At 35.0% G+C, this 12,566-nt stretch overlaps 1 protein-coding gene across 2 annotated transcripts in view; it reads left to right on the plus strand.

The window, feature by feature from the left end:
* LOC127858181 (actin nucleation-promoting factor WASL-like) overlaps positions 1-12,566 on the plus strand; it is a 39,073-nt gene that overhangs the window by 13,112 nt on the left and 13,395 nt on the right. For both annotated transcript variants that reach the window (XM_052395157.1, XM_052395161.1), the window contains exons 3-5: positions 11,238-11,324; positions 12,073-12,172; positions 12,432-12,509. In XM_052395157.1, the coding sequence (XP_052251117.1) occupies positions 11,238-11,324; positions 12,073-12,172; positions 12,432-12,509 (265 nt within the window). The remainder of the gene's footprint in view (positions 1-11,237; positions 11,325-12,072; positions 12,173-12,431; positions 12,510-12,566) is intronic.

Here is a 12,566-nt window from a genome sequence, read left to right on the forward strand (position 1 = left end):
CGCTCCGTCTGTCAGTCTGTCAGTCAGTCTGTCTGTCTGTCACACTTTTCTGGATCCTGCGATAACTTTAAAAGTTATAAATATTTTTTCATGAAACTTGGAACATAGATAGATGTCAATATGGACATTATGCATGTCATTTCATTTTGTTCCTATTTCAAAAATCTGGTTGCTATGGCAACAAATACCCTAGAAATACTGCTGAAATGGTGGTTTTCTGGATCCTGTGATAACTTTTAAAGTTCTTAATATTTTTTTATGAAACTTGAAACATGGATAGATGGCAATATGGACATTATGCACGTCATTTCATTTTGTTCCTTCGTCAAAAACTCTGGTTGCTATGGCAACAAATATATATAAAAAAATAATCTGAATATGTTGGAATTTTCTGACAATGGTGGAGCCGGTAGGGGACTTATATTGCTTGACAATAGTCTTGTTTAATGTTGATCAAATTGTTGCCAGATATTTCAGTACAACTTGATAGTGTACATGGTGCAATCCAAGTTCCACATGGTCTATTACATTATCTTCATATAGGAGGGGCAAAATTGAGAGAAATTAACTGTACTCCCGAATATTTTTCAATACTTCGAAACTTTTAGTCATTGAAGTATTAAAAAATTGCATTAGATACGCATTCAACTTTTAATATCAAACTCTTGGAAGTGTGGACGTAGACAATCCTCGCCTTAGTACCAGTCTTGATCAGAACAATAAATAAACGCAGAGAAAAAAATAAATAAAAGCTGTACATGGAGAAGAAATATAATGCTACCCTATGTAACTTGTAATTTACATGTTATATTTTTGTTCGTCATGTCATATTGTACAAACTTCCAAATTCTTGGAGCAAAACTTGCAAAAATGTGGGGCAAGAAAGTTTTATCAATTTTTAATTTTCATAAAGGATGAAAGTGGTATGTTAACAAATGACAATATGCAAGCACTATCATGCTGTTTGACGAAAGCTGTATGTTTACAAACATAAATAAGCAACCACTGTCATAATGCTGCCGAAACTGTTGTCACAAAAATGAGTGCTTACAGGCATTTAGCTATTGGTTGTCACATGCCTGCATGACTATACAGAACATTACCTTATAGTCAGGTGACAGCCAACAGCTTTAAAATAAGAGATGATACCATGTGGTAAGAAACGACAGATTTATGGTATAGCTGCCATTATTTAGTATCTGCTATTACATATTTGTTAAAAATAGCTATGATGGGCAATACATTATTGTTATTAATTGCCTGATGAAATTTGTATGCACAGTCTATAAATAGTGACAATTCATTAGCTGATTAATTGTGGTAAAATGTAAACGTGAGCTGGAAATGGAACCTGTTTTGGTTAGCAAGATCAGTAAACGGAATACCCAGTTTTCAATTTAATTACAATATCCCTTTTAAAAACTTTTTTTGTTGACATAAATTTGTTATATACATGTATTTTGCTTTTGTAGATTCCTGATAAACATGCCAGTTTAGTGTTTTTCCCAGGCCATTTTAGCGTGGCGAAAAGCCATGACGCTCTCCCGGATCGCCACGCTGCCCTTTTCAAAGGCAAATTTCGCCACCCGCCCTTTTTTTCAAAGGCAAATTTCGCCACGCGCCCTTATCGATTACATCTTTATTGCCTTATGATCTAACTTGGTCCGCAAAATCAGCTTCCTTGATTGTCTGTGACGCTCCGACTGTGCTTGATTTACTCGAGAGACTTCAACGTCTAATCGACTCTATTAATTGAGCAGATATAATCTATAACAGTGCTCGATTTATAGGTAGGTCTTACTGACTGCTCCAAAGCTGTGAATTAGTCATGCGTGAATAACCCCATGTCAGTATCAATCGATTATGCCGGAGGCTATGTTATCTTTGGAGACTTTTGATGAAAAACTCGATGTTATTCTTGTGGCAATTGTGCATTGCATGCATTATTTAGTTATATCAAAACATATATTTTTACGCATAATTACATTTAAAATCACAAACAAATTTATTCTTTATTGTTTTCGTCTTTAAGATAATTAGATCTAATTATTGAAATAATTACTGAGATTTATACTAATTTAACAAAATGCGAATCGCCTATACGATTTAACGTTGCTATGAGCACCTGTCGCTTACATCATTTGACATTTTATCAACATGGCGGACTATACAGAATTAAATTGTGACTCGGCAAAAATGGCAAATAACGTCGTTAACGATCGAATTAACGATGGAGATTATACATTAAGAAGGAATTATCTGTGATAATCAACGATGCATAAAAATGTTTTAGATAGCAACAACATTATTTATTTATTTGTAATTTACTCGGTGGATGTATGTCACGGAAACGAGTGTTTGCATATTGTTAGCGATCAATTTACTCGCAATGTTATTTTAAACATCTGTCGAGATTATTGTTAGAAAATGGGATAAGACAAACATGGTTTTTAGATGGGCGCTTTAGCGCCCGTCTAAAGTGCTTAGTGTGAAATTCAGGTCGATACGACTAGGTTTGATTAACCCAATACCCGCTTGCGTATCCGCGCAAGAAAGAGTTGTATAATTTATGCAAGAGGTTTGAATTCTCCAATTATGTGTATTCACAAATGGCAATATTATATTAATATCGTGTTACATTCAATATTTTCGAACGGTGTTTTATAGAAAAGAATCAATAAACAATGATCGTATTGTACGTGCCGCGGAGGAGATTGTTTATGAATGATTAAAATAGTCCACTTTCTGCTGCGTGTGCGTGACGTAGTATTTTCGCTCAGCTCATTCATAAATCTGAGGCTGGCGATAAACAAAGGGGAGTCCGTGTGAGAATAACGCAGTAGTATAAGGTTACGCTTGTTTATATTCACAGGTCTCAATTAATAATACGTTGACCACGAGTTCAACAATTATTACAGGGATACGATAGACAACATAAAAAAATGTTTCATTATCGCTGAAACTGTTAAAAAAAAACATTTAAATATAACAATAATATTCTCTAAAAAATGTAGTCTTGCTGTTTTGAAATAAGGTTTGGAATTTTGTTTTCTAAATAACTTAATTCAAAACAAAAGTTTAATTATAGTGTTTTTTACTTGTTAGTCGCATATTTACCGCATTATAATGTGTGTTATAATAGGCAAACCATACATTAGTAAAATTCAATCTGCCTTCGCACATAGAAGCAGGGATCTATAGGTGCTGCGTTTCCTTTGCTTACTTCAGTTAGAGGTCAATTATTTAAGAAATAGCAATCACAAGGCTCCGACTTCAAAGGAATTGCGGAGCTTTCTTACATAATAAAAGTCGTAGTCGCATGGTATTTGCGTTTTGCGTCCTATTTGGTCACGTGGTTCTTTTTCCCGGTTGTTTTGGCATTCATGATATATGAGGCTATTAATAGATGCGTCTGTCGATAAACAAAGGAAAGTTTACGGGTTATAACAACGCAATAGGTTACGCTCTCGCATACAACTCAATGACGTAGTACAGGTCGTAAAATGAGAGATTCGGGAAAAAGTTGACGCTTATTTATATCAAAGACCCATATTATCTATAGGTCTTTGTTTATATTCTCAATTTATAAAACGTTGAACATAAGTTCAACAATAACTTCAGCGATACAATAGACAAAAAAAAGTTTCATAATTGCTAAACCCGAATATAACGAACAATTTATAATAATAATACGAATGCAATAGCAGAAGGTAAGTAGAAGGTTAAGCTTGTTTATATTCACAGTTCTCAATACATAGACAGTTGGATATGAGTTCATGAATAATACTACAGGCATACTATAGGCAACCTCGAAAATGCTTTTTAATCACTAAAACCGAAAACAACCTAATATATTATATTAAATATATTTATAACAATAAATGTCTTTTAAAAATGTAGTCGGCGTATACGCTGACTTTGAAATAAAATTAGCAATTTACTTTTCTAAATAATTAAATACAATTAAACAAAAGTTTAACTATTGTGTTGTGTTTTTCACTTGTAAGCTGCATATTCACCGCATGAAATGTGTGTTAGCATTGTCAAACCACACATTAGTGTGAGTAAAATAAAAAATATACTACGGGAGAGCACTTCATATGTGTCCTCATATGCCTTGTTATGAGTATCTTTCTTCACTATCAAAATATATCGTATGTTTATATTTGATTTAAACGCAGTTTTCTTTCGACACATTTAAATCACACGTCAATAGCGCCGTCATGCGAAAATGGGTCTTATGCGTTTCGGCAAGCGTTTGCTAAACCCAACATGTGCTTTTGCGCAGTCAGGCCATAGGCGATGCTGTTCGCTTTAAAATCACTCAATATGTTATGTTTCTCCTTACCAGAAGGAGTGATAGCTGAGTGGGCTATTTATATGATGGGCGCATATGGAATAAGACCCATTTTCACATGAAGAGGGTCATTACAAATCTCATTGCGAATTGAAAATGCCACATTTAAGAACAATGCTTTTTGATACAAAATTGAATTGAAAATAGCAAACTTGTTAATAATGGCAGCCTATCCACACATTAAGGAATGATTTCCAGACGTGCTGACCAAGTACGGCAAACATTGTGGTATGATAATTAAACGATTTTCTCATATCGTGACACTATACTATTTCGCTAATGATTGTTTTCTCATCTTGGAGGCGAAAGTGAAATTCTGCGAGATGGATTGTAACGCGTAATTGTAACAGGGCCACAATTTGTGTCGTTTGAGCATACAGAGAGTAGTCCGGAATTCCTTACACTGAACAGTGCTACATCCTTTGAATTGAGCACATACGCAGTGATATAGCAAAAATTCAGAGGTTGTATCTCGAATCAGCTTATTAAATATTCGAAAATATTCATGCGTGTCTGTTGGCGTTATGTAAAAGTCACTAAGATGAAAACTGAAACAGCTACGCCTAAAAGCGCATGAGTGCTCTATACCTATGTTTATATTAGCGTTGTTGACACCGTGTGAACTGCTCGGGTAATAAGTAAAGCATAAACAGCAATGTTTATATACTTTTATTCCTCCATATACAAGATACGAAGATTGTTGTACATTTTGAATTTGTATATGGTGTCAAAAATCAAAAGTTTTGTACACGGAACTTTCATTATGAATTTATATTCTTGGTGAGATAGTCATTTGATATAAGAAAAAAATATTCCTTTAATATGGTGACTGCAAATTTTCTTTATATTAAGTTATCATTACCATTTTCATCATACTTTCTATGCTTTCAGAACTTCCAAAAAGCATGTTGTTTTTATTTTGTCTTAGTTATTTCTATGAAATAATAAGGATGATAAAAAGTGCACACAAAACTCGACCCGTGCGCTATGACACACACTTTATAAAGTTGAATGGCGTGTGTTCATTTCAAACTTGCGATTGATTTTCAAAAATGAATTGCGTGTTGAATTATGCAATAGCGAACATCTTCAGTGCCTTCAGCGCTTTGATATTTATATGTTAGTGGATCTGTGTATAATCAGATTCATATGCATATATTGCTTTATTATGTTTGTCGTGCTGTACAGTTTATTGAAACAGCATGGAACATACATGTACATTGCAAGGTAAATATATTAATATAAATCATAGTAAGTTAAATACATCTATTACCATTAAATGTGCTTGTTTATATGTTATTTTTTCCACAACTGCTTCTAATGTGATTACATGTTTCTCTGTAATTTAGGTATTCAGGGAACATTTCGCCCTTTTTTGCCTAAACTGCGTGCTAAAATGCCCTTTTTGAATGTAATGCGCCGATCCCCTTTGCCCTCCTGGGAAAAACACTACAGTTTGATAAATGTTCAAAAATGTTAATTTGTAAATGAGGTTATATAAAATGAGGACAGTCTGACCTCAAATTAATGTATAATTTTAAGAAACACATTAACACTCAATCATTTCCTTTAATTTGTTTATGATTTTAATTTGTGAATTGTGATAAATGTTCAGAATTTTTTTATTGTTCTGGTATCATGTGCTTTAAATGACATCACTGAAACACCAACACAGTCCCATACAAGGCATCTATCATACATGTACTACAGATGGCTCATAATACGTGGTGCAGGGGTGGTACATGGCACAGCTATAACCTCCCACTTGTGACTTATAATTGATCAGTACTGTTAGTAGGGTATGGGACATGTTGACAGCCGCTAATTAATACTAATAACCTGAGCAGGTGTGTTTGGTAATATGACGGTCTAGGTTGCATGTCTTGACCTTGCGTGCCTGTGTATGCGACCTCTTGACAGCTGTGACGAAGAACACAATCTTGTCTATATAGGGAATTCGTTATTTATGTATTTTTTTTATGCTGCCCCAAAATTTATTTTGGGGGGAGCATATACATGTAGTCACCTTCTTCGTCTGTCCGTGTGTGCGTCTGTCTGTCTTTCTGTCCGTCCGTGCACAATTTTTGTCCGGGCTATTTCTCAGCAACTAATGACCGGAATTCAATGAAACTTTATGGGAAGCTTCACTACCAAGAGGAGATGTGCATATTATCAGCGGGTTCTGGTCGGATGATTTTTCATAGAGTTATGGCCCTTTGAAATTTTCTATAAAAAATTATTGTCCCCCCAACTACTGTGCCCTCAAGACGTTTCCTTTTATCTGAATATATAGTGCAATATTGTGACAAAAAAAAACTTTGGGGAGCATCACCCTTCTCCGACAGTTTCTTGTATTTCTAGGATATATAATAAGCTGACATGACCAATTATGAACAATTTGTCAAATTCTTTATACACGATGTTACTGATATGTTATCCAGTAATGCTGTTTAAAAGCTCTAAATGATAGCAAAAATTAAAACTACTGAGAACAACCCAAAACAGATGTTCTCAAAACGTCTGAGAAGCAATGGTGGGTAAACAGGTCTGAATTTAACATATTTCAATACAAGTGATTAGTATTTAACTTAAACTGTTATTTCTTAACAACAAAATCAAAGGAAATAATTTACATTTCTGAATGTGTCTATAGAAACAGAAAGATCTAGTAACCCTTATGTTTTAATATCTTTTCTTTCAAATTGTTCTTTTTTAGTGAAAACACCACTTTTTTTAATTTGTTAAAATGAAAAGCACCATTATAATTGTTTAAAAAATATTTTTTGGTAAAAAACAGTTTTGTAAAATCATTGTTAGGTGGAGATGATTCCTTTAATCAGCAATTTTTCAGAAATTCAACAGTTGAACAAACAAAACAGTCTAGGTTGAAATTGTCACTTACACTTCAGGAACATTCATTATGTCCAGTTTTCATAGAGCATTGCGTACTTCTCTTTAAGTAAGAATAGTTAAAAAGAATAGTTAATTACTTGTGTCACTTATCAAAATTTCTAACTGAATGAGGTAAAATGTCAAAATCAGAAGATTCAGGAAATTTCAGACATGCACTTTTCAAAAGTTCATGAAAGCCCTGTTTGGCATTTTCCTTTTATTTGTGTGATCAAAATGTGTTTGCCTAAAAGTACTTGTATCACAGTTTAAACAAATGAATGTTTATTGGCTTCTTAGCAGTGATTTATCGAAGTAATTGTATTTCAAGTAAGGGTTATGAACGTGATGATGCTAATTTAAATTATACATAATTATAGCACTCAATATTGGGTAATAAAGCTGATTGGCTAGTTTTCTTGAATTGGATAAGATTTAAAGTGATGTGTTAAAGTTACATTTTACTTGATAGAAAAATATTCATTTAATTGGATGTTGGGGGATGTTAACACTTAATTTCTGATTTACGAACAATTTGTGATTGATAGTTCTTTCATAAACTGTTTTCAGAAGAGATGGCAAGACGCATAAATTAATATGTTTGATTGATAAGACCTTTCAAGTTACAGTCTAATATGCAGTCGCACTTTCCAGAATGATTTGTGTCTTTGATTTGTATATGTTTTATGGTTATTATTTTATCATTTGTAAGCATGTTTAATCAAACAATATCCTATTTGTCCTACCTATACCTCAGGCCTTATGCCATGGTTTTATTGATCCATAGATATTGTTTTAAAATTTTGAGTTTTTTTTCCCTTCATCTTTAAGTATTTCAATTATGTTGTTGCATTTGAATAATATTTCTGTCTATGTTTGCTTTTTGTCATTTGCAACGTCTGCGTGTTCATAAATGGCATGACAAATCAGCCACAAAGCAAATTGTTCTCTGTCATTAATAAAGAATTCATCTCAGGTTGTTGTAAGTGTCTTTTTACAAGTATACAATGCACATTCAATCAATGTTAATTATGTAATGCAACCTTTTGGGGAGTTTGCTTCCTTGTTTTGACTTGATCATGCAGGTTCACTGACGACCACTCTTTACATGGATGTTGTTGCTCTCGTCGTTAATTTGTTATTTCTGTCTGTATGCTTTGGGGTCAGTATGTTGTACAAGTCCTTGATAGATATACGACTGAGACAGTGTCTTATTGATGTAATATGTATAGAAGCAATCTTTGGTAAAATGCACCATTAATAACTGGTTAAACTGCGGTGTAACCTTACGTCAAAGGCCCTTTATGGCAGTTATTACTCATGGTATTTAATTATTTTTACCATTTGTCATTGGTGAGAAGGTTCAGCTGGCCTTGCACAATACAACACATATTGAGAAAGATCAACTTGCATTGTTATAATGATATTAATCATTATAAGTGTTATTGCATTTCTTCTTTTGCATTTTTATGCCCCCGGTAGGGTGGCATATAGCAGTTGAACTGTTTGTCAATCAGTCTGTCTGTCCGTCCGAAAACTTTAATGGTCATAACTTTTTCAATATTTAACATAGCAACTTGATATTTTGCATGCATGTGCATCTCATGGAGCTGCACATTTTGAGTGGTGAAAGGTGAAGGTCATCCTTCAAGGTCAAATGTCTAATATATGGCGTCTGTCTGTCCGTCCAAAAACTTTAACATTGACCATAACTTTTTCACTATTGAAGATAGCAACTTGATATTTGGCATGCATGTGTATCTTCTGGAGCTGAACATTTTGAGTGGTGAAAGGTGAAGGTCAACGTCATCCTTCAAGGTCAAATGTCAAATATATGGCGTCTGTCTGTCCGAAAACTTTAAAATTGGCCATAACTTTTTCAATATTGAAGATAGCAACTTGATATTTGGCATGCATGTGCATCTCACGAAGATGCGCATTTTGAGTGGTGAAAGGTGAAGGTCAAGGTCATCCTTCAAGGTCACTTGTCTAATATATGCCGTCTGTCTGTCCGTCCAAAAACTTTAACATTGGCCATAACATTTTCACTGTTGAAGAGAGCAACTTCATATTTGGCATGCATGTGTATCTCATGGAGCTGAACATTTTGAGTGGTGAAAGGTGAAGGTCAACGTAATCCTTCAATGTCAAATGTAAAATATATGGCGTCTGTCCGTCCGAAAACTTTAACATTGGCCATAACTTTTTCAATATTGAAGATTGCAACTTGATATTTGGCATGCATGTGCACCTCACAAAGCTGCACATTTTGAGTGGTGAAAGGTGAAGGTCAAGGTCTTCCTTAAGGTCAAATGTCTAATATATGCTGTCTGTCTGTCCGTCCAAAAACGTTAACATTGGCCATAACTTTTTCACTGTTGAAGATAGCAACTTGATATTTGGCATGCACGTGTATCTCATGGAGGTGAACATTTTGAGTGGTTAAAGGTTTAAGGTCAAGGTCATCCTTCAAGGTCAAAGGTAAAAAAAATATCAAAGTGGCGCATTTGGGGGCATTGTGTTTCTGACGAACACATCTCTTGTTTGGTTCTGATTTGTTGCGCTCCGGTCGTTAAAATTTGTTAACAATTGCCCAGTCAAGGGAAACGGCCAAACTGGCTGCTTAAGCGGGGTGGCCTTTTAAGAGGGGGTTGGGTCATAGGGAGTCTAAAGTTGATGAGTGCATGGCCAACTGTTCAATTTTTGTATAAACAAAACAAAGTTTTGTGTCTTTGTTATACCTACCGCACAAACTGGTCCCGACAGTGATCTCCTCCACGATAAAATCGTGGCCAGTTACTTAAGAGACTGATAATAGCAACCAGGTGTAATCCTACTGGTAATCGTGCTTTTCATGCGTAATAATTAAAAACATTTTTTTCGCCGCGTAAATGGTTTTATCAAAATTAATATTGAAATCATTGTAAATATAAAACAAATATTAATATTTTGTTAAATTCCCAAATGAGAATCATAATTTGTAATCCGAAACACACTCCCGATTGATGTATGTTAACGAGACATTTACAAATTCTAGCATCAAAAAAGTCCTTCCTTTGTCCCGACAAAAGCGCGCAAAAATTATGCACCAATGTACAATGTCACGTCATACCCATGCGTGTGTATTGATTTTTGGATAAAAACTTTGTAGCACAGAGCACATGTAGAGCAGTTGATTTCGGTTAAAAGTTGCGTTGTTCTTTTTAACTTTTAATTAGACGATAATTGTCATAAATGTGTGCTTGAAATAGTATGATTCAACAGCTAAAAATAATCAATTATAAATTAAGAATCTCTTTTCCAGTACTAATAGATTATATTCGCATGTGCGGAAACAAAAAGATCAAACGGTCGCATATTGCTTTTAACCCGATTACCCGATAATCTGCCGCTTATAAATTGCAATTTGCAAACTGGCTGTCAAAATGTTTATCACACATCACGCTTCAATACTGCAGAGCCTAAACCGCAGACTGGAAGTACGTCTCGATTTTTTTGCCGTTGCGTAGGTGTAATTTTGCCAGTGTACATGACTGACTTACTCGCGCGTGACCACTCATATGGGGGGAATTTAACATTTGGGATGAAAAATTGCTGGCCGCTGGCCGGAGAAACGGAGTTACCGCTAAAGAGGGGTGCATTATATAGTGTTTATCAACGGTCGCGGCACAGACAGGCCGCCTACACGGGGCGACAGGAGATGAGGGGTGACCGGAAGTAGGGGTTGGACTGTTCTATAATATTATTGGTTTATAGTTTCTGTTTTGATCCTTATTAAAAATATGTTTTACATATTAAGTGGAATTAATATACTATGAAGTAGCTTCTTGGTAAATTTTTTAACAAAATGAAGCAAGGTGGAAACTTTGCTTGAGTACACAAAATTGCAAAAAACTTTCATCAAAACATTGATTCCACTTCACATGAAATCCCTAATTTTACCTGTGTTTAATTTTAATATGACCTCAGCATACCTATGTTCTGTTTGCAGACATGTAAGGTGGTTTGGGAACAGGAGCTGTACAACCATTTTGCATACAAGACCCCTCGAGACTACTTCCACACATTTGAGGCACATGTGAGTTGGGAAAAGTTGACTGGTCATATATTTAACCCTTTACTGCTGGAAGTGGGGCTTTATTTCCAACCCTATGATAATCATTAGGAGCATGCCATGTAAAACCTGAACCACCTGTGAGTTACTTAGCTGGTTTTCAGGGTGGTTACATATTTCCAATTTCAATAGCATCTTAAAGGGAAAGGATATTAACCCTTGACCACTTAGATACATATTTATACGCATTTGTTGTCCCGTTTAATTTAATTAAATACCTTTATTACTTAATTCAAGTTTTAAAGGCTTCATTTCCAACCCTTAGATGCTAATGAGCAGCAAACAGCATAAAACCTGAACAGACTGCGATTTACTTGCAGGCTGTTCTGGTTTGTTGATGGTTGCAAAAGCCATGTTCACTTTGCTTCTTATGGGGGAAAGTGTTAAGCATGTTGTGCATGTCATCTGACCCAGTAATGGCCATTTTTTGTTAAGTGTAACCATTGTTTTTCCCATACGTTAGTTATGACTCTTTTTAAGGTTTGAATTAGTTATGTTAATATTGTAGTAATCATATTCACTATATTCTAGTTTTATCTCTTTCTTGTACATGGCTCAGTCATGTTGTTTCATTAAGCACCAACCATGTCTGCCTAACTCTTTAATTCTTATATTTGTGTTGCTTATGACCATTTCCAAATTCCCAACCTTTCCTTTGAACTTATTTGTGTGTTTATGCTAGTTAGCAAGTTATCTCTCCTGTATTTGCCAGGACTGTCAGGCTGGTCTCAACTTTGCCAGTGAGATGGAGGCGGCCCATTTCAAGAAGATGGTGGAGGGGAAGCTCATGGAGCGGGTCCAGAAACGCATGGGTGAGGAGAACTAGTCACAATCAAGCTATAGCATTATGGTCTAACAAAATAGCTTGTTTTTTTGTCACTCATGTCTCAAATTAAATGTAGCTAAATGATCCAAAATCGAACCTTCAAATAGTTACAATCAGTTGGGTTGGTGCAACATACCATTACTTTACAAATTATTTTGTGTCTGCATAGATTAAAATTTTCAGTTTTTGCTAGCAGAAAATTGAAGAAACATGCATATTGATTGAATTGTTCTATTTGTTTTCAGAGCGACAAAAGCATAAGCAGCATGGTAACCGTGGAAACGCCGGTGGAAGTAACCAGCCTCCTGGTGCCATTAATGTTGGTGCGTATTATGGCAGAATTACCAAAATTTGCAATCCTTCAACGGAACATAGAATTC

This window comes from Dreissena polymorpha, chromosome 1 (assembly GCF_020536995.1).
Source record: "Dreissena polymorpha isolate Duluth1 chromosome 1, UMN_Dpol_1.0, whole genome shotgun sequence".
Classification (NCBI taxonomy): Eukaryota; Metazoa; Mollusca; class Bivalvia; order Myida; family Dreissenidae; genus Dreissena; species Dreissena polymorpha.